Source organism: Sarcophilus harrisii, chromosome 1 (assembly GCF_902635505.1).
Source record: "Sarcophilus harrisii chromosome 1, mSarHar1.11, whole genome shotgun sequence".
Classification (NCBI taxonomy): Eukaryota; Metazoa; Chordata; class Mammalia; order Dasyuromorphia; family Dasyuridae; genus Sarcophilus; species Sarcophilus harrisii.
In genome coordinates this window covers 349,741,749-349,765,431 of record NC_045426.1, presented here as the reverse complement: position 1 = coordinate 349,765,431, position 23,683 = coordinate 349,741,749, and the positions used below count along the sequence as shown (strand labels likewise).

The 23,683-nt window shown below is 36.6% G+C and overlaps 1 protein-coding gene and 1 pseudogene across 1 annotated transcript; one reads left to right on the top strand and one right to left on the bottom strand.

Annotated features, from left to right (window-relative positions):
- The first annotated feature begins 13,874 nt into the window (after positions 1-13,874).
- LOC100930188 lies at positions 13,875-14,286 on the top strand (annotated as a pseudogene).
- Positions 14,287-22,426: 8,140 nt separating this feature from the next.
- LOC100929673 (histone H2B type 2-E-like) lies at positions 22,427-22,877 on the bottom strand. Its single transcript, XM_003770605.2, has one exon. The coding sequence runs from the start codon at positions 22,875-22,877 to the stop codon at positions 22,497-22,499; it is 381 nt and encodes a 126-aa protein (XP_003770653.1). The 3' UTR covers positions 22,427-22,496.
- Positions 22,878-23,683: the final 806 nt, after the last annotated feature.

Below are 23,683 nucleotides of genomic sequence, written 5' to 3'. Positions count from 1 at the left end.
CAGGATCCATGTTACCCCCAATGGCTGAATTGGACTCATGTCTCAAAGCATGCAGCACCAAGTGATGGATTCCAGGGATTCTTATAGGGCTCTAGTGATCAGGGGCTTAAAGCAGGATGGGAGTGAGTACTGGTGAATGGGAACTTGCAGGAACAGACCATAATTTAATTCTGTTGGGGGTAAGGAAGGATCATAAATCCTGATAAGTTGGGAGGGCTAGGAGCCACTCAGTCTGAGATAGGAGATATTCTCCCCATCTGAGATTAACCATCTGCAGTTTATGGCTCTATAGAATGATAGTGGTCAGGCCTCCCAGCCCTAATTTATATCAGAACTAATGTTCAGGAAGGAGGGTTGCAACCAGGAGGATTGAGGCAGAACAATTTAAGAAACTGAGGCAGAACAATTTAGGGAAACTGAGGCAGAGCAATTTAGGAAAACGGGTATAACAATTATAGGAAATTGTGGCACAACACTATCAACCTCCTTTTTCTTTTTTCTCTCTCTTCTGCCAATTTCCTCCCCCCATTCCCACTTTTAATCTAATTTCCATTCCTACTTTTCTGTAGGGTAAGAGAGATTTTTTTTTTCTTTTTGCTGAGGCAATTGGAGTTAAGTGACTTACCTAAGGTCACACAGCTAGGAAATGTTAAGTGTCTAAGGCTAGATTTGAACTCAGGTTCTCCTGACTTCAAGGCTGGTGCTCTATCCACTGCACCACCTAGCTGTCGCCAAGATAAATTTCTTTACCCAATTATTTTTATTCTCTCTGAGTCAAATCTGATGAGATTAATGTTCAAACAATGCTCACCCCTTCCCTTCTTTCCCTCTACTGTAATAGGTCTTCATGCTTCTTCATAAGATATAATTTATCCTATTCAGGCTCCTCCTTTTTTCTTCTTCCAATATAATGCTTGTTTTCACCTTTTAATTGTTTTATCATCACATCAATGTCAGTTTATACTCATACCTTCTAAGAATATTCCAACAGCCCTAATAAAGATACAGAGCTTTAGAATTACAAGTATCATCTTCCAATGGAAAAATGTAAACAGTTTAATCTTATTGAATATTGTGGGTTTTTTTCTTGTCTACCTTGTTATGCTTCTCTTTGAATCTTGTATTTGAACATTCAGTTTTCTTTTAGGCTCTGGTCTTTTTATGAGGAAAGTTTGAAAGTCCTCAATGTCATTGAATATCCATCATTTACCTAAGATTATGCTCAGTTTTTTTGGGTAGTTGATTCTTGGTTGTAATCCAAGCTCCTTTGCCTTCTGGATTATCATATTCTAGGCCCTTAGATCTTTTAATATAGAAGCTGCTCAGTTACCAAAACCATTTGGTATTGGCTAAGGAATAGATTAGTTGATCAGTGGAATAGGTTAGGTTCAAAGGACAAAATAATAACTTTAATACTCTAGTGTTTGACAAACCCAAAGACCACAGCTTTTGGGATAAGAACTCACTGTTTGACAAAAATTGCTGGGAAAATTGGAAATTAGTATGGCAGAAACTAGGCATTGACCCACACTTAACATGCCTGGCCAGCCACTAATACCCACAGTCCCATGGCAGACTTTGGCCTGAGGTAGTGACACTTTCACAGCCCAGCTTCTAGCCCCAGGGCAGTCTAACTCACACAGCAGGGTTCTTTGCAAGGCACTTCCACAGCTCCACAGTGCAGCCCTGAGTTACTTCTGGGAGGGGGGAGGGGGGCAGGTGAGAGAGAACTCTTTCCCAGAGCACTCCTGTATCTTGCTGTGCTTTGTAGCCAATTGGCAGGACAGCTACCCGTCAATACACCTATTCTTGTTCTGCAGAGGAAGCTGGTAACCTAGCCCTGAAGGCAGGCCCTACAGGATTTAACAAAATGAGTAAAAAAATCAAAAGGATGATTGATAGCTTCTATACAGAAAGAGAGCAGGTTTTCAACCCCAAGGAGACTAATAGCAGACAGTCTCCTGACAATTGTTGGTCCCCAACACAAAAAGCTCTCCTAGAAGAGACTATTAAAAACCTTAAAAGAGAACTAGAAGAGAAATAGGGAAAGGAAAGAGAAGCTATGCAAGAGAAAAATAACTTCCTGATATATAAATTGGAAAAGGTAAAAAACTCCCAAGAAGTTCAGGGAAACAGAATTTATGAATTAGAAAAGGTAAAGAATTCCCAAGAAAGTAGGATTTATGAATTGGAAAAAGAAAATAACTCATTAAAAAAAAATTAGTGAAATGGAAAAAAAATCCATAGAGCAAGACAACTCATTTAAAAACTTAATTGGACATATACAAAAAAAGTAAAAAAAGCTAATGAAGAAAATAACTTACTAAAAGTCAGAATTGAACAAATATAAATGACTGATTCATTGAGACATCAAGAATCAGTCAAGCAAAACCAAAAGAAAAAAAAAAGAAAAAGAAAAATTAGGAAAAAGTGTCAAATATTTACTTGGAAAAACAACAGACCTGGAAAATAGATCTAGGAGAGATGACCTGAGGATCATTGGACTTCCCAAAAATTATGCTGAAAAAAAGAGCCTAGATACTATTTTACAGAAATCACCAAAGAGAACTGCCCAGAAGTAATAGAACCAAAAGGTAAAATAGGCGTTGTAAGAATTCATCGAACACCTTTTGAAAAATACCCTAAAATAAAAACTCCAAGGAATATTGTGGCCAAATTTCAGAACTATCAGACTAAAGAAAAAATATTACAAGCAGCCAGGAAAAAAACAGTTCAATACCGAGGTGCCACAATAAGGGTCACTCAAGATCTGGCTGCCTCAACATTAAAGGATTGAAGGGCCTGGATCTGATATTCCTAAAGGCAAAAGAACTTTGAATGCAGCCAAGAATAAACTACCCAGCTAAGTTGAGCATTTTCTTCCATGGAAGATGGACATTTAATGAAACAGAGGAATTCCATTGTTTCTAAGGAAAAAACCAGATCTAAACAAAAAAATTGATCTCCAACCATAAGACTCAAGAGAAACAGAAAAAAGTAAAAGGAACTCTTGAAAAATGTATTTTATATATATAAAAATCACACATGTATATAATTTGATTTTACTGATATAACATTAAAAAAGGGAAGTAGAAATGGAAAGGGGATGGTGTCAGAAAAAGGGAAAAGGAGAGATAAAAAGAGGGAAACTACATCTCACGATGAGGCATAAGAAACCTATCATATCTGAGGGAATTTAGAGAGGGGGAGGAACATTGTATGAATCTTACTTTTTTTTTTTTTTAATTTAATAGCCTTTTATTTACAGGTTGTATGTATGGGTAACTTTACAGCATTAACAATTGCCAAACCTCTTGTTCCAATTTTTCACCTCTTACCCCCCACCCCCTCCCCCAGATGGCAGGATGACCAGTAGATGTTAAATATATTAAAATATAAATTAGATACACAATAAGTATACATGACCAAACCGTTATTTTGCTGTACAAAAGGAATCAGAATCTGAAATATTGTACAATTAGCTTGTGAAGGAAATCAAAAATGCAGGTGGGCATAAATATAGGGATTGGGAATTCAATGTAATGGTTTTTAGTCATCTCCCAGAGTTCTTTTTCTGGGCATAGCTAGTTCAGTTCATTACTGCTCCATTAGAAATGATTTGGTTGATCTCATTGCTGAGGATGGCCAGGTCCATCAGAACTGGTCATCATATAGTATTGTTGTTGAAGTATATAATGATTTCTTGGTCCTGCTCATTTCACTCAGCATTAGTTCGTGTAAGTCTCTCCAGGCCTTTCTGAAATCATCCTGTTGGTCATTTCTAACAGAACAATAATATTCCATAATACTCATATACCACAATTTATTCAGCCATTCTCCAACTGATGGGCATCCACTCAGTTTCCAGTTTCTAGCCACTACAAAAAAGGCTGCTACAAACATTTGTGGACATACAGGTCCCTTTCCCTTCTTTATGATCTCTTTGGGATATAAGCCTAGTAGTAACACTGATGGATCAAAGGGTATGCACAGTTTGATAACTTTTTGAGCATAGTTCCAAACTACTCTCCAAAATGGTTGGATTCGTTCACAACTCCACCAACAATGCATCAATGTCCCAGTTTTCCCACATCCCCTCCAACAATCATCATTATTTTTTCCTGTCATCTTAGCCAATCTGACAGGTGTGTAGTGGTATCTTAGAGTTGTCTTAATTTGCATTTCTCTGATTAATAATGACTTGGAGCATCTTTTCATATGACTAGAAATAGTTTCAATTTCTTCATCTGAGAATTGTCTGTTCATATCCTTTGACCATTTTTCAATTGGAGAATGGCTTGATTTTTTATAAATTAGAGTTAATTCTCTATATATTTTGGAAATGAGGCCTTTATCAGAACCTTTGACTGTAAAAATATTTTCCTAGTTTATTTCTTCCCTTCTAATCTTGTCAGCATTAGTTTTGTTTGTACAAAAACTTTTCAGTTTGGTATAGTCGAAATTTTCTATTTTGTGATCAGTAATGATCTCTAGTTCCTCTTTGGTCATAAATTCCTTCCCCTTCCACAGGTCTGAGAGGTAAACTATCCTGTGTTCCTCTAATTTATTAATAATTTCATTCTTTATGCCTAAGTCATGAACCCATTTTGACGAACCCATTTTGACCTTATCTTGGTGTATGGTGTTAAGTGTGGTCTACCATATTAGTTTCCAATTTTCCCAGCAATTTTTATCAAACAGTAAGTTCTTATCCCCAAAGCTGGGGTCTTTGGGTTTGTCAAAGACTAGGTTGCTATAGTTGTTGACTGTTTTGTCCCTTGAACCTAACCTATTGCACTGATTAACTAATCTATTCCTTAGCCAATACCAAATGGTTTTGGTAACTGCTGCTCTATAATATAATTCTAGATCTGGTACAGCTAAGCCACCTTCATTTGATTTTTTTTTTTTCATTAATTCCCTTGAAATTCTTGACCTCTTGTTTTTCCATATGAATTTTGTTGTTATTTTTTCTAGGTCATTAAAATAGTTTTTTGGGAGTCTGATTGGTATAGCGCTAAATAAATAGATTAGTGTAGGTGATATTGTCATCTTTATTATGTTTGCTCACCCTATCCAAGAACATTTAATATTTTTCCAATTGTTTAGATCAGACTTAATTTGTGTGAAAAGTGGTCTGTAATTTTGCTCATAAAGTTTCTGATTTTCCCTTGGCAGACAGATTCCTAAATATTTTATATTATCAGTAGTTCCTTTAAATGGAATTTCTCTTTGTAACTCTGACTGTTGAATTTTGTTAGTGATATATAAGAATGCTGATGACTTATGTGGGTTTATTTTATAACCAGCAACTTTGCTAAAGTTGTGGATTATTTCTAATAACTTTTTAGTAGAATCTCTGGGGTTCTCTAAGTATACCATCATATCATCAGCAAAGAGTGATAATTTGGTTTCCTCATTGCCTATTCTTATTCCTTTAATCTCTTTCTCAGCTCTTATTGCCAAAGCTAGCGTTTCTAATACAATATTAAATAGTAACAGTGATAGTGGGCAACCTTGTTTCACTCCAGATCTTATTGGGAATGCATGCATTTGTCTCCATTACATATGATGCTTACTGATGGTTTTAAATAGATGCTGCTGATTATTTTAAGGAGTGAATCTTACTTTCATCAGACTTAGCTCAAAGAGAAAATAATTGACATATTTGGTTTACAGAGAAACTTCTCTCACCTCATTAAAGAGTGGGAGAGGAAAAGGAAAAGAATAATAAGGAAAGGGTACAAGAAAGGGGAAGAGATTCAAAGGAGGTGGGAGGGGAAAGCTGTGTAATGCAAGTGGTGTCCATAAGTTTAATACTGGGAAAAGGGGTAAGGGGGGGAATAAGAAAAAGAAAAGCATTATCTGAGGATGATAAGATGGCAGGAAATACAGAATTAGTAATTTTAAGCCTAAATGCGAATGGGATGAACTCTCCCAAAAAGCGGAGGCAGATAGCAGACTGGATCAAAAGCCAGAACCCTACAATGTGTTGTTTACAGGAAACACATTTAAAGCAGGGAGATACATACAGAGTAAAGGTAAAAGTCTGGAGCAGAACCTATTATGCTTCAGGTGAAGTTAAAAAAAGGAGGGGTAGCCATCCTGATCTCAGATCAAGCAAAAGCAAAAATTGATCTAATTAAAAGATAAGGAAGGAAACTATATCTTGCTAAAGGGTAGCATATACAATGAAGCAATATCAATACTAAACATATATGCACCAAGTGGCATATCATCTAACTTCCTAAAGGAGAAGTTAAGAGAGTTGGAAAGAAGAAATAGACAGCAAAACTATAATAGTGGGAGATCTCAATCTTGCACCCGCAGAATTAGATAAATCAAACCACAAAACAAATAAGAAAGAAATTAAGGAGGTAAATAGAATATTTTAAAAATTACGTATGATAGATCTTTGGAGAAAACGGAATGGTGACAGAAAGGAGTATACTAGAAGAAAGTATACTCCTTTCTTCTCAACAGTTCATGGAAGTCAAAAATTGACTATATATTAGGACACAAAAACCTCAAAATTAAATGCAGGAAGGCAGAAATAGTAAATGCTTTCTTTTCAGATCACCATGCAATAAAAACCTACATTCAACAAAAAGTTAGGGGTAGATAGACCAAAAAATAATTGGAAACTAAATAATCTCATCTTAAAGAATGATTGGGTGAAACTGCAAATTATAGACACAATAATTTCACTCAAGATAATAACAATGATGAGACATCATACCAAAATTTGTGGGATGCAGCCAAATCAGTAATAAGGGGAAATTTTATATCTTTAGAGGCTTACTTGAATAAATTAGAGAAAGAGAAGATCAATGAATTGGGCTTGCAACTTAAAAAGCTAGAAAAAGACCAAATTAAAAACCCCCAATCAAATACTAAACTTGAAATTCTAAAATTAAAAGGAGAAATTAGTAATATTGAAAGTAAAAAAAAAAAAAAAAAAACTATTGAATTAATAAAATTAAGAGTTGGTTTTATGAAAAAAGCAATAAAGTAGATAAACCTTTAGTAAATCTGATTAGAAAAAGGAAAGAGGAAAATCAAATTGTTAGTCTTAAAAATGAAAAGGGGGAACTTTCCACCAATGAAGAGGAAATTAGAGCAATAATAAGGAGTTACTTTGACCAACTTTATGCCAATAAATTTGATAACTTAAGTGAAATGGATGACTATCTCCAAAAATATAGGCTTCCCAGATTATCAGAGGAGGAAGTAAATTGCTTAAATAGTCCCATCTCAGAAAAAGAAATAGAGCAGGCTATTCATCAACTCCTTAAAAAAAAATCCCCAGAACCAGATGGCTTTGCATGTGAATTCTACCAAACATTTAAAGAACAATTAGCCCCAATGCTATATAAACTATTTGAAAAAATAGGAAATGAAGGAGTCCTACCAAATTCCTTTTATGACACAGACATGGCACTGATATCTAAACCAGGTAGGTTGAAAATAGAGAAAGAAAATTATAGACCAATCTCCCTAATGAATATTGATGCTAAAATCTTAAGCAAGATATTAGCAAAAAGACTACAGAAAATCATTCCCAGGATAATACACCATGATCAGGTAGGATTTATACCAGGAATGCAGGGCTGGTTCAATAATAGGAAAACTATTAGTATAATTGACCATATTAATAACCAAATTAACAAAAACCGTAAGATCATCTCAATAGATGCAGAAAAAGCATTTTAAAAAATGCAACATCCATTCCTATTATACACTTGAGAGTATCGGAATAACTGGTCTTTTCCTTAAAATAATCAGTAGTATCTATTTAAAACCGTAAGTATTATATATAATGGGGATAAACTGGAACCATTCCCAATGAGATCAGGAGTGAAAAATATTGCCCTCTAACACCATTACTATTCAATATTGTATTAGAAATGCTAGTTTTGGCAATAAGAGCTGAGAAAGAAATTAAAGGAATTAGAGTAGGTAATGAGGAAACCAAATTATCACTCTTTGCTGATGATATGATGGTATACTTAGAGAACCCCAGAGATTCTTCTAAAAAGCTTTTAGAAATAATCCACACCTTTAGCAAAATTGAAGGATACAAAATAAACCTACATAAGTCATCAGCATTCTTTTATATCATTAACAAAATCCAACAGTTTGAGTTACAAAGAGAAATTCCATTTAAAGTAACTACTGATAATATAAAATATTTAGGAATCTATCTGCCAAGGGAAAATCAGAAACTTTATGAGCAAAATTACAGACCATTTTTCACACAAATAAAGTCAGATCTAACCAAATGGAAAAATATTAAATGCTCTTGGATTGGGCAAGCAAATATAATAAAGATGATAATACTACCTAAACTAATCTATTTATTTAGCGCTATACCAATCAGACTCCCAAAAAACTATTTTAATGACCTAGAAAAAATAACAACAAAGTTCATATGGAAAAACAAAAGGTCAAGAATTTCAAGGGAATTAATGAAAAAAAAAAAAAAAATGAAGGTAGCCTAGTTCTGTACCAGATCTAAAATTATATTATAAAGCAGCAGTTACCAAAACCATCTGGTATTGGCTAAGAAATAGACTAGTTAGTTGATCAGTGGAATAGGTTAGGTTCAAAAGACAAAACAGGCAATAACTTAAATAATCTAGTCTTTAACAAACCTGCTCATTTTCTAATATCTCCCTGGGGCCTCCGAAATGTAATGCCAGAAAAACTGAGCAAGATAGAGAGTAGAGGATTATTAATATTTTATTTGAAAGGGAGAGATTTACTAGGACCAAATGGATCCATGGTTTAGTCCCAGAGCTGAATGAGACTATCGTCTCAAAGAATTCAGCAGTGAATGTTGGATACAAGATTCTTTTATAGGGTTACAAGACCGATGACATAATGGGGGAGGTACCTGGATGGGGATGACCTAATGGGGGGAGGAATCTAGGATGAGGATGACATAATGGAAGCAGGTACCTAGGATGACATAATAGAGGGAGGTACTGGAGAGGCTTCTGATATTCTAATGATGTCTAAAATGGATAAAGACCTTTATCCCATTAAATATTAAGGGGGAATAAGTATAACCTAAAGTCTAGGATATAAGACCTTTATGCTATCAAACATTAAGAGGGAATAGTTATAACCTGAGGCACAGTAACTGAATAGGGAAACTGGGTCAGGACATTAAAAGAGAACTGTGGCACAACAGTACCTACCCCATTATGTCACCGTTCTTGTTACCCTATAAAAGAATCTTGGATCTGACATTCATTGCTGGATTCTTGGAGATGATAGTCTCATTTAGCCATGGGACCAAACCATGGATCTATTTGGTCCCAGTAAATCTCTCCCTTTCAAATAAAATATTAATAATCCTCTACTCTCTATTCTGTCTCAGTTTCTCCAGCATTACATGATAAATACTGATTTTGTGGAGGTGGGCAAAAGTCTTCAGCTCCTCCTGCTTGATTATGTGAGTGGGCTGCTTCTAGCAGTCTAGACAGGGGGTATCATTTTTACCTGAATCTTTTTTACTATTTTTCTCTTTCACAGACAAGGTCACCCTCAACTGTATCTGAGGAGATCAAGGACAGGGATTCCTTTTCCCAGAGTAAAGGTCCATCTAAAGTGGGTTCTATTTGTATTCTTAAAAAAAAAAGTCTCCTAATTGGGTGGGATTCTACCCAAAATTGACTGGCTTGTTCCTTGAGGGCTAGGAGCAATCTCATCAATTATCCATGCTCTTCAGAGACTAACTGACCTTGACAGGACTTGAATCTTTTTAAAAAATGAAAGAAAAATGGTGGATCACAATTGCTTTAACTAAAAGGCCTTAATATTATAGCTGAAATAATTAGGCTAACAATTAAGGCCATGGAATAATAAAACAAGCTTAATTGCATATGTGTCCATTAACTAAAAAAAATTACAATGTTCCAACAATGTTGTAGAAGCATTGCCCCCTTTTCAAATAATTTGTAATTGTTTGAATTTTTACAATTTGAATTTTCTTTATTTACTCCAGAAGTTCTTCAGGCTATTTATTTAACTTAATTGATACAATTTAATATTAATAATCAGGTAGTAAAAAATTAGGGCCAGGCACTAATGCTGAGCTCTGAAAATAAAAAAGTTAGGAGACAGACCCTGCTCTTCAGAAGCTTATGTCAGAAAGAAGATGCAGATAAAAATATACAAAGCATGTTGTTTATAGGATAAATAGGAAATACTTAACAGAAGGAAGGCCCTAGAAGTAAGAGGAAGTGGACAAGACTTTCAGTCAAGGTGGGATTTTACTTGAGATTTAAAACTGTGGAAGTCAGTCTAAGGAGCTGGAGAAAATTCTCAGAACCTGAAAGAAGGAATATCTTGTTAGAGGAAAAGCCAAGAATCTAATGTTATTAACCAAAGAGTACATGTCCAGGGGTAAGATATAATAAAACTAGAAATGTAAGGAAGAGCTAGATTATAAAGAGTTTTTAGTGCCAAATAGAGCATTTTGTAGTTAATCCCCAAGACAAAAGGAAGCCACTGAAGTTTATTGAATAAGGGCTGGGGAGAGAGAGTAGTGATAATTAGACTTGTGCTTTAAGAAAATCATGAGATAGAAGTGGAGAGAGTTGAGGGCCTAGACTAGAGTGGTAGCAGTGTTGTTAGAGATGTTGTGAAGGTGATATCCATAGACTTTGACAACAGATTGGATATGGGAATGAGAGAGGTCAACACTAAGGTTGTGAAAATGTGGTAGAGATAATTTTGTTTTGGGAATGATTAATTTAAAATATGTATTGGCTATCCAGTTCCAGATGTCAGAAAGGCATTTGGAGATGCAAGACTGGAGATTTTGAAACAGGATAGATAGATTTGAGAATCAATAAACATAAAATCAATAGTTAAATATATGGGAGCTGATGAAATCACCAAGTTAAATAGTGCAAAGAAATACAAAGAGATTGTTGAATTATTTTTTCTTTCTTTTAGATTTAATCCTCCCTATTTTTCAATTTTTAATGTAAGATATCCAAATCCTTTCTTTGATGCTTGCCAACTATGTGATCGTAGGTAAATTATTTATATTCTCTAGCGAGACTTCAGTTTCCTTTTCTTAAAACTGGTATAACCAGAGCATCAGTTTCACAAGGTTGTTATGAGGATCAAATGAGATGTCATATAATAATAATTATTATCATGGTCATGTCACAAATAGATCACAAATGATATTATCGATAAATATTTATTGTCTCATCTTATTGTATATACAATGAAATTGTAATGCATTCTTTGAATTGTAAAATAAAATATGAACTAAGAAAATTGTGTAAATTAATTGTAAAAATTGATCAAGAACACGAACATTCCTTAGAGTGTAATACGAGAGAATCTGAGGCAAGATAGAAATTAGAGAGTTTTTAACATTTTATTTGGATTTCTGAGGGGAGAGTATGAGAATCCTTACAAAGTGATGTCAGTTGCCTAATTTAGCATGGTACTTAGCAAATTCTCTAGCTTACTAATGTATTTAAGTACTCATTGGAGTTCACACTTTTGGGAAATTCACAAGTCAGTATTCAGTATGAGATTCACAAGTCAAAAACCCATAATTCCACTCTCAGAGGATGAGTCAACCTTTGAGAGAGCATAAAAACAGCTGAGCTCAGTCAGTCCAGTTCAGTTGAAAAAATTGAGAGGGGAGCGTCAGTTCAGTTCAGAAGAAGCCTATTCTCGGAGGCGGAACCACATCTCACACCACTGTGGTGGCTGGCCTCCTGTCCTTCCCCCACTGAGACCAAGGCTGGTCTGAAAGGCTCTCCAGAAAGCTGCGCAGCCCCAGGCAAGGAGACCAGACTTGGAAGGAGAAAATAAACATTTGAATTTTAACAGCTGGCTGTATTTGAGGTGATTATTACTCTTAACTGAAACTAAGGCTGCCTCCAGAAAACCTCCCCAAGAAACCTGCTCCCAGAGAGAACCATCATATGTTATAAAAAAGAAGAGTACACCACAGGAGAGATTTTCTGGGACCAAAGGATCCATTTTAGTCCCAGAGCTGATTCAGCATCAGCATCAGCATCGAATGTGAGAGTCCAATGAATTATATATGGCTTCAGAAGTCAGGGAGAGAAAGGCAAGCGGTGGGGTCTGAACACTGGTAGAGGCAGGAATTTCCATGAATGGACCATCAATCCAGTTCTGACATGGTGGGGGCTAAGGATCACAAATTCTGATAAACTGGGAATTAAGGGGGTAATCAGAGACAAAGTTTGGAACTTAGAGATAGAGGATGCCAATTAGGTATCTGAGATAGGACTCTGGATTTTATCTTTTGGAATCCCAGAGTGGCCAGATCTCTACAGCCCTAATGAGCAGGAAGGGGGGTTGCAATCAGGGGGATTGAAGCAGAACAATTCAGGGAAACTGAGGTAGAACAATTAGGGAAACTGACACAGGACAATAAAAGGGAATTGTGGCACAACAAGATAAAAGTTTTGAAAACGATTTTAAGATCAATCCTTCCTTGTTTCAGATGAACCTGCAGGTAGTTGCAAAGTGAGCCCTGTGTACTAGCTACTCACCCAAAACAGCTGCTTCTAGATAAAGCATTGGAACTAGAATTGGTATATCTGGCTGAAATACTTGAAAGTCTACGTTCTCTTTTCAGTTAACTGAGGACTAGATAAGAAAGTGTATGATAGCCTCTCCTTCAGTTAGCTTTTTTTTTTTTTTTTTTTTTTTTTTTTTTTTTATAACAAGCTGCTTGCTGGTTTGCAACTTCTCCACTGTATGGAATGTTTTAATATTGTCCATTGCCACTTCCAACTGTGTAATGTATGAAAGAGAGATTTGTAATGGTACAAATGCTAGATTCAGGAAATCACTGTTTTTGACGGGTGGGCTACTTAATAAAAAATAAAGTTTACATGAGTCAAATCAGATTCGATGTTCAAGAGTTTCTATGGTACAGGATAGAGCAGAATGGGAGAGATGGTAAGAGTATGAGTAGAGTGAGGAAGATCCCAGAACTTAAGAAGTTTGAGTGAGGAAACGGAAGTATTGTGATTTGTTATTAAGGACCATGCCTAGGTGAAGGGGCAGGCCAATTCTCCCAGAGCCTCCATAGCTGTGAATCATAAATTTGAAGGAGATGCAAAACCATCTTCGAAGATGTCCCTTTTGGATTGGGAATGAAATAAATTGGAGGAAAGAAGGAAGAGGAGAGAAGTCAGACAACTCAAGTGCCTCTCAGTCCCTTTATATCATATCATCCTCTCACATGAATGGATCCATTCTATAGGTCTGAGTTAGACCTCCAGCAGCCAGTGGCAGGTGGCTCCCCTATCACAATTTGTATTTAAAAGAATTTGAAGAAACTAAGAAGAAAGAATAAGAAGCAAAGAGTTAAACCATTTAACCAATCACATTCTATCAGGCTTTTTCAAATGTTATGCAAGTTAACTAATGTTCCCAAGTCCAAGTAAATATTTATGTATGAGTATACATATACATTTTATTGGTGAGTTTAGTTTTTACCTCACTGTTTCTAAGAAAATATATTTGTGTGTGACAATTGAAGTACAGCTTAAGCAGCACAAATTAATACGTCTCTATAGGATAAAATTAAAAACTGCTAGAGAATCAAGATCCAAAGTAGGAGACAAGCTGAACAAAAAAAATCACCAAAGAAGCCTATAGAGAAAATGGGCATTGAGAATCGATTTCTGTTCAAATTGTTAACATATTCAGCTACTTGTAGGCTTTCATTTTTAACCAATCAATTCAAGCGCCAGCATTTCCAAAGTTCCAGAGCAAGGTTATGTATATAAATGAGATAGCAAGGGCTCCCAACTTCCGATTTTGGTTTTCCAGGTAAAATCTGTTTATTATTATTCATGGCTCGTAAGTCTACGGGAGGCAAAGCACCTTGCAAACAGTGGGCCACTAAGGCGTCTTGTAAGAGCACTCCTGCCACTGGCGGCATGAAGAAGCCTCATCGCTATTGACCTGGCGCCATGGCATTCCAAGAGATCCGACACTACCAGAAATCCACTGAGCTTCTAATCTGCAAGCTCCCCTTTCCTTTGAAACCCTAAATTCGCGCACTGGTCCAGGAGATTGCACAGAATTTTAAAACTGATTTTCACTTCCAGAGTTCAGCTGTTAATGGCTTTGCAAGAGGCGAGTGAAGCCTATTCAGTAGGGCTCTTTGAAGACACGAATCTGTGTGCCATCTACGCAAAACGGGTAACAATCATGCCCAAGGACATAGAGTTAGCCCATCACATCCGAAGGGAGAGAGCTTAATGTCATTTTTGCACGGAATTATCGGCTAATGCCTGTTTTCAGAGCCACCCACGTTGTCAGTGAGAGAAGCTGTAAAGTTGTACTAAAGTTTGTGTTTGTTTTGGAGCTTCTGTACTTGCCTTGGAAAAAGAGTTTCCCCATCATTGTTCTTTACGGGAGTTATTAGGTGGGATGATTTTTTACCCACAAATTGAAGAATAGGGTAAATAAATATTGAGATTAAGACGGAAAAATCTGGGAATCGTGGAGTTTCATTAGAACAAATCACTTATTCTCTAATATCCTGGGAACAACCAAATTGCAAAGTTATCACTATCACGTGTCACCATCTCCTTGAGGTTTAGCAAGTTTTAATTAGAGAAAAGTTATTTACGAGGAGTTCTAAAGCTACACTGATGAAATTAAATATCCAGGAAGAAAAAAAAGTTTGGGATCATTGGAGTTCATTCAGTAGGAGAAAAATGCGGATTTTACCCTTAAACTGCCTTTCCTGTCGTGTGGAGGATAAAATTGGGTTCGGTTTAATACACTATTGCAAGCCGTCCAGGATAGATTATTAGAGTTTGGACTTTTGTAGTGAAACCTGTAAGTTAAAAGAAAATTGATATGTAAGGGATCTTATGGAGGTAGAAATATCAATATTTTTCAGTTGATTTTATAGAGGAGGAGGAAGAGAAAGTTCTTGTATGATAGATTTTGCCAATTTCGGTGACTAGAACAGTATTATTCAACAGAAGTAGAGAAGATCAGAAGAAATTTAGGGACAAAAATAATGTTAGTTTCAAATATGATAATTTTTATTACTTATTTGAACTCAAGTCTCTCCTCTCCAGGCTCCTGCTGAGTTTGAAGATGGCAAATTCCAGTTGGAAATGCCCAATAAACAATTGGTGAGGTACAAAAGAGACTAGGACTTAATATATACATTTGGTAATCATCTGCTCAGAGATATTTAAAGCCCATAGAAACTGATGAGATTGCCAAGAGAGAATGGAGAGAAGAGATTAGGGTTCACACAATACCTTGGAGATGCACCTACAGTAACAGGGACATGATTATGAGAGAAATTAATATTTTGCTATCATAACAGCAACCAATTATTAAATTACCATTAAGGTTTTTTATTTCCTCATTCAGGGCCCAGCTCCTATAGGTCAGTCAATCAGTCGATGAAATAATGATTGATTGATATTCTTAATTCTTAAGGAAACATGTGCCTCTATCTTGGGTAAAACCTCACCAAATAAGGAAACCTTATTTCTGTGTAGAATGTAAACAGAATCTAATCCAGGCACATTATTGCCCCAAGAAAATGAGCCCCAGTCTTTGCACATATCTATTGAAGTTAAGGATGAACTAGATTATGAAGAAGAAAACCAAATAGAGTGCTCTGGATAGAGATGGCTTCCTCTGCTCATGTGGCTCTTCAAGCCACTGTTCCCAACAGAAGGAGTTGAAGATTTCCAGCCCATCTCCTCATTAAAGGTGAACCAATCAGTATTGATTTTCACTTGTCAAGGGCACCTTTTTTTTTTTTTTTTTTTTTTTTTACAAAAGAATATCAAAACTTTTAGCTGCTCCACTGACCATTTTTTATTAGTTTGTCTAATTATTAAATTAGTTATTACTTGCCCAGAGACAGAAAGTATATCTACACATATATCTTTGCACTTCTTTTTTGTTCTCTCTATTGACTCTTTTGTGATAAGGATATGTCATCAAATTGACTACTTATCTAAATGTCATTAGTAAACTGATTATAAAATTGAATCATAAAGTTAAGGAAATAGAACTGGTTTAATATCATCAAATAATATTAATTTATACTCACCTGTCTTTTTTCCTAAGTTTTTTCAGTTTTAAATATTTAAAAACTAGGTAATTCAAAAATTAAACTTTTAAGACATTAAATGTCCTTAGCCTTTTAAACCCTTATGTTTTTATATAAACATCCCTTTTAGTTTCATTACATTCTTACATCACTATATTGGGAAACATCCTACATTTTCTTTCATAGCATAAAAGAATGGGGAAAAAAATCATTTAACATATCCTCTCTAATTTATGCCCTCCACTTTTCTAACATACAGGCCTTTATCACCAATCACTAGAGAATTAATAATCTAGCATCTTTCTGTAATGCTGGAGAAACTGAGGCAAGATAGAGATTAGAGAACAATTTAATATTTTATTTGCAAAGGAGAGATTTACTGAGACCAAATGGATCATGGTTTGGTCCCAGAACTGAATGAGACTATGGTCTTCAAGAATGTAGCATCCAACAGCATCCACTCAGCATCTAGCAGCCAATTCGAGTTCTCCATGACATAGTTATAGTCTGGTGAGGGGAAATCTCCAGGCAGGAACCATTAATTCGGTTCTGACAGATTTGGGGGTAGGACCATTAATTCTTAGTAACTGGGAGCTAAGAAAGTGTCTGGCAAGAGACAGAATGTCTGGATTCCCCTTTTTTGGGTTTACACATTGACAGTTTATAACCTTAGAGCAAATAACCCTGTCAGTCTTCATGAACCAGAGGGGGGTTTACAACTAAGGGGATTGAGGCATAACAATTAGGGAAACTGAGGCAGAACAATTTAGGGAAACTGAGGCAGGACCAATTAGGGAAACTGAGTCAGAAGAATAAAATAAAACCGTGGCACAACATTTCCACCTCCACTTATGTCTTACATTCCCAGTACACATACAAACTTGAATCTATCCGTCATAATACTGCCAGAACAATTTTTCTTAAGCATAAATTTAGTCATATAATTCCACTGCTTAAAAATGTCAGTAGCTCTTTAGTGCTTATAGAATACAATTCAGATGCCTTTACTTTCCAAAGTCTGACAGCCCCCTATATTTCTAGTCTCTCATGTTATTCTTTTCAGACCACCCAACAATCCAACCAAACTGTACCACAATTTATCTTCAGGATATAGTCTCTACTTTGCTACTTCAGTACTGTGTGGGAAAAGGTGAAGAATTTACAGATTAAGCATATATTGATCAGAAACTGTTAAAGTAGATCAAGCCTATAGACCTCAGTTTCCTTGTCTCCAGAGTCATGTGATTTTAGATAAGGCCTGGACCACATTCTATTATCCAAAGAAGGGATTACTTGGCCAAAGAATTTGTTTATCACCTTGTCTACTACATTCCACTGACCAACTAGGGGAACAGTAGACTTATGTGACCAATCACAACATATGGAGGGCAGGATTTTGGAGGTTCTTTGTCTGAAATGTATAAAAGACCCTGGCCCTATCCAGCTGTGAAATTTGGCTGGGGTCTGCTTCTAGAGATTCTAATAAATCATTCTGCTTTCTATGAGTGATCTCTGTAGTAGACAATTTGGGTAGGTTTCTTTGCCTCAAACAGTACCATTATGTAAGCTGTTCCCAATGCTAGGAATAAACTCACTATTTGCTGATTTCTTATACATCTTTAAAGTCTAATTCAAATACAGTGTGGAAGATGTGGAAAGCCTTCCTAGAAGACATGGCATTTATTTCTTATCTCATGTAAATGTTATTGAGGGAATGTAATAGTTAGCCCTGGAGTGATGAAGATTTCAATCCAGATTGTACCTCTGAGTAATCCTAAGAAAGTAATTCAAACTCAGTACTCCAAAGCAACTTTTTAAAAATAAACTTTGATAGAAAGCATATTCTAACAACAAAATCAAAGGTGTAGTCTACATCGTTGATTGTGTTTTAGTTATATATTTACTAAATGTTAAAACCCACAAGGTCAGAAATTTTGATTTCTCTCTGAATAGGAATTTACTCTTATCTGAGCCGAACTTGAATTAAAAAAAAAAAAAAGTTGAGGAAAATTTGTTTCCTTTAATATAATAGTAAGCCCTGAAGTTGGGAGGATCCAAGTTCAAATGCGACTTCAGACACTTTACAGGCTGAGCTATGTGACCCTGGGCAAGTCACTTAACCTTAATTGCTTCGGGGAATATGTATATATATATATATATATATATGTGTGTGTGTGTGTGTGTGTGTGTGTGTACACACACACACACACACACATATATGTAATAGTAATTCCCAATTACACAACATTGTATAGTTTCCACAGCACTTTTTATGCAACAACAATACAACTTTGGACTATGTGCTTTGATTCCATGGGAGATGTTACAGGAATTTTGGCCTCCTGTTCAATGTCATAAGCATTTCCATAAGCCTCTTTTCCTTTCCCAGACAGGGTGACACCTCAAAAACAAAAAGCAAAACAAAAAAGCCAAGGACAAAGCTGCAAGATCTCTTGGAGCCAGGCAGAGAGATAGGCCTCAACTAACCGGCCTAAATTTGAAGGAGAAATAAACGTTTGCAGTTTTTACCAGCTGGCTGAGATTTTGGAATAATTATTTACTTCAACTGAGACTAAGGCTGCCTCCAAGGAAAACCCCAACATTTTGGCGCCCGAACAGGGATTGACAGGACCCTCAGCTGATTTCAGTGGAAAAGCTCCGATCCTGATTTCAGTAGAAAAGCCTCTGATCCTGATTTAAGTGGAAAAGCCTGTGACCCTGATCGAGTGGAAAAGTCTCTTCAAACTCAGAAATTAGAGTGAGTACAACAAAGAAATTTTGTTAAAAGAATTAAAGTAGAATTTCAGCTAAGATGGGACAGATCTTTAGAAAACAGCCTTCTGTTTCTGTTCAAGGAAAATGTTTAGAGAGCATTGTTAAAGTTATGGAAAGCCAAGGTTTGATCATAATTATGGAGCAGATCACTGAACTTTTACAAACTGTTAAGAAAATATGTCCTTGTTTCTCTCTGGAGAAAGATTTGGATCTGGATGAATGGAACTTAGTAGGAGAGAATGTTTGTCAATTCTGTAATAAAAATGGCCCTAACTTAATTTCTAAAGACATATTTAATACATATAATTTAATACAACTGGCTATAAGAAGCTTTTTAAGTGTTAAAATGAAAAAGAAGAAAGTGCCAACTAAACTAGATGATAAGCAGGAAAATTCAGATAATGGAGTTAAGTACAATCCTGAGTGTGATACTTCACAGCAGGAGGAATTAGATCATTCCTCATCTGAGAAGAGGAAGAGAGAGAGGCAGAGATACAATCAGCTTCTCCTGTGAAGCAGAATATGACAAGATTAGAAGAAGCATTAATTAAAGCAAAAAATAAAGGAGAAGATATATGGAAAAGATTGACTCTTCAAGTCAAAAAGAAAGACAATACACTCCTTTTAATTTGGAAAAAATTAAAGATTTGAAAAAGGGTTGCACTCTTTATGGGACTACATCATCTTATATGAAGATGTTGCTAGATAATTTATCTTATGAAATCTTAACCCCAAATGATTGGAAATCCATAGCGAAAACATGCTTAGAACCGGGACAAAATTTGTTGTGGCTTTCGGAGTATCATCAATTATGTAGGCTTCAAGCTCAACGCAATAGGCAAACGGGAATTATTGGACAAATCACTTTTGACCAACTAGCTAGCGAAGGTCAGTATGCAGAGAATTCAGAGCAGATTTATTATCCTATAACAGTGTATGAGCAGATTTCTAAGGCTGCAACAAAAGCTTGGAATTCTCTCCCTATACAGAAAGATGGAAATAAAGCTTTCACAAAAATAGAGCAAGGTCCCAATGAACCTTTTGCAGATTTTGTGGGACGTTTGCAAACAGCTGTAATCAGAACCATTGGAGATAATGCTGCTACAGAAATAATGACTAGACATCTGGCTAAGGAAAATGTCAATGAGATTTGCAAAAGAATTATATGGGGACTAGACAAAGATGCTCCTTTAGAGGAGATCATAAGACGCTGTGCTACAGTGGGCACAAATGCTTATTATACCCAAACTATGATGAACATGGAAAGACAGGGTCCTTCTTGGCAACGGAATTCTAGAGAAACTCAAAGATGTTTTCAGTGTGGAAAAGTTGGACATTTGAGAGCTCAATGTAGATATGGAGATAGAATGAGAAGACAGGGTGAGAGAAAACCCAAAACCCCATGTCCACAATGCAATCAAGATTTTCAATGGGCCTCTGAATGTAGACTGACCCAGAGAATTAAGAGGCAGGGCTCAGCTCCTAAGTATCAATCAAAGGACAGGTGGGGCATGATAGCAGCTGAGGTTACACCCAGAGAGTCTTTAGAAATTCAAGACTCTGATGTCATCAACCAACAGAAAAGCAATCAGGATTACAGTTGGAGAGAATACAGATTTTTTAACTCAACGGAGCAGTATTCAGTGCAAAAAGCTCCAATATAATTACCAGATGATAAAGAGAAAGACCTCAAAACCTAAGACTGCCTTCCCAGGAAAACCCCCACATTTTGGCGCCCAATGGGGGGCTGACAGGACCCTCAGCTGATTTCAGTAGAAAAGCTCCGATCCTGATTTTAAGTGGAAAAGCCTGTGACCCTGATCGAGTGGAAAAGTCTTCTCAACTCAGAAATCAGAGTGAGTACAACAAAGAAATTTTGTTAAAAGAATTAAAGTAGAATTTTGGCTAAAATGGGACAAATGCTAGCTAAAGACTCTCCATCCCTGCCTTCAACCCCTTCAACCCCACCCACAAGTGGTGCTATAGAAAGCATGCTTAAGCTGATAGAAGGACAAGGGCTACTTATAACTTGGGGACAGGTAGGTAGACTTCTGGGTACATTAAACCGCATCTCCCCTTGGTTCGTAGAGCAGGAGCAGATCTCTCTATAACTGGTCCCTGGTTGGACAATAGATGTCCGCATATTACAATGAAAACGGTCCTCATTCAATTTCCATTGAGGCATTTAATTTATACAATATAATTCAGTTAGCACTAAGAAACCCTATCCCTAGAAGAAAGAAAAAAGTTGCTTCTCGGAGTAGCCAAATAGGGAAGCCTGATATTAAGGAGGAAGACAATGAAGAGATTAATGACCATATCCCCAACAGGGCATGGAGACTTAAAAGAGCAAGGGTATGGTGATTTTCCTTGGAGGCAGTGTTAGTCTCAGTTGAAGTAAATAATTATTCCAAAATCTCAGCCAGCTGGTAAAAATTGCAAACATTTATTTCTCCTTCAAATTTAGCCCAGTTAGTTGAGGCCTATCTCTCTACCTGGCTCCAAGAGATCTTGCAGCTTTGTCCTTGGCTTCTGCCTCTGCTTTCTTCAGCCTCCAGCCAGCTCTGACTCGTGGCTTCTCAATCTCCAGTCTGTGGCGAGTAGTCTTTTCTTCCAGAGTGTTTTGTCTCAGAGCCCTGTTGATGTTCCAGAGAAATTCTCCTTTTGCTCCAAGAGCTTCCTCCATATATATCATCTCCCAAAGGTTAACTCTGCCTTCTGGAGGGAGAGGGATTCTGGATTATCTCCCAGAGTGCTCTCTGGTCCTAAGGGAAGTGTGAATTCAGCTCTCATACTAGCCCTGAACTCTCCCAAAGGAGTGAACTCTATTGAGTACTTAGATACTTAGCTTTTTAAAGGTGTGAACACAAGCATTGTTCAATCAGTTCCACTTAGTATCTTGTTTCAAGTTCTGGCCCCAAATAACTCTAAGATTAAATTAACTCCAATGTCTTTAACACTTTGTAAAGAAATGTCTTAACACTTTAGTAAAGATTCCAACACAAAACAAAACAAAACAAAAAAACTTTGCTTCTAGTTTAGAAACCCTCGGGAACAAGGGACAGGCCTTCCCTTTCTCCCTCCCTATCTCATTTCTCTTCCCTCCTCCCATCCTGGAGCAATAATTCTCTCCCGTGTAAATTCCCTTTAGATGTTTATAAGAATAATTTCTATAAAATTACTCCTTTATTTAAGGTAGTCTTTTTTTCCAGAAATAGATCTTCAAGCAATTATTTGGTTTCTCACCTGAACAAAACCAACAACCAAGGGAAAAAAATTTGATGCAGGTGGGGGGAGGGGTGTCGTTTTTAAAGTCTTTCTCTTCTTTTCCCTTTTCTGGGAGTACAAAATGTCTCATAAGATGAGTTTAGAATAGCATCTTGTCCACTATTAACTATTTTCCTCTTGGTGAAATTTTCAAGTCGAGCCTTCTCGAGTTAATCCAAGATTATCTACTGGATATTCATTCTGTGTGTCAGATTCCGGTACTTTAAAAAAATTTTCTCTTTTAAGTTGAGTGTTCAAAACTTTTTGTCCGAAAGTATAGGTGGTTCTAAAAAGAGCCCTTGGGGTTGTGATTTTTAAGGTTTTAGGAGTTAAGTGGTTACTTAGAGCTGGTATACTTGGTGACTGCTTTAGTACCTTCAGACACTGCGTGCTTGGCCAGCTCCCCAGGCAGCAGCAGGCGTACAGCCGTCTGGATCTCCCGGGACGTGATAGTGGAGCGCTTGTTGTAAGGTGCCAGGCGGGATGTCTCGCCAGCGATACGCTCAAAGATGTCATTAACGAAGGAGTTCATGATGCCCATGGCTTTGGAGAAGATGCCCGTGTCGGGGTGCACCTGCTTCAACACCTTGTACACATAGATGGAATAGCTTTCCTTGCGGCTGCGCTTGTGCTTTTTCCCGTCTTTTTTCTGTGCTTTGGTCATAGCCTTCTTGGAGCCCTTCTTCGGGGCTGGAGCTGACTTGGCGGGTTCAGGCATGGTCTAAAAATAATAAAGTGCCAAACAATTCAGAAAAGATGAGCCGCAGCCTCCTCATATTTGGTTTACTTGTAGTTTGTGTGTTCAAATGAAGCATTGGAAAACTAACGCCTGGTTGGACAAAAAATGCTAAATCCTTCTCTATTGAAAAGAACGCATGCAAACTAACAGATATCAATTTTACTTTCCAATTGGCTGGGTTATTTAAAAAACTGAACCAATCGAACAGCTTCAGCGTTATGTATTATTCCTTTTTATGACGTTTATCTCATATCCTGGAAAGAATTCTTAAAATCTTTTCTAAATTGTTTTGGTTTAAAATACCTGTATCTCTTGGCGTCTCTACAACAAATTAGTGATGTATTATGTAGACTTGCTGGCTGTTGTTTTTACTTATGATTGACTATTCAGTGCTTGGTAACCTTAACTTCTACGTGGCAGGGTGGATTGAACACTTGCCTTAGAATCAGAAGGGCTCATTCAGTCTTAGACATGTACTAATTGTGCGACACTGGCTAAATCATTTAACCCTGTTTGCCTGTTCATTGAAAGCATCATGCTAGAAAAATGTTTCACTCGTGTTTCACCTCTGCTGGTGATGGGAAAAATTAGAAAGCATTGTCCATTTTCCAGAATATGAGCAAGGGTGCTATCATGGAACTAAATTGTAGATAGATCATTGCAAAATTTGATTGCCCATGTAATGCCGGAGAAATTGAGGCAAGATAGAGATTAGACAATTTTTAATATTTTATTTGAGAGGGAGATTAGAGTGCCATGATATGGAGGCAAACACTTATTTTAAA

Bases quoted from the DNA above. Each gene is read 5' to 3' on its own strand.
- LOC100929673 (XM_003770605.2), bottom strand. From the start codon at position 22,877: ATGCCTGAACCCGCCAAGTCAGCTCCAGCCCCGAAGAAGGGCTCCAAG.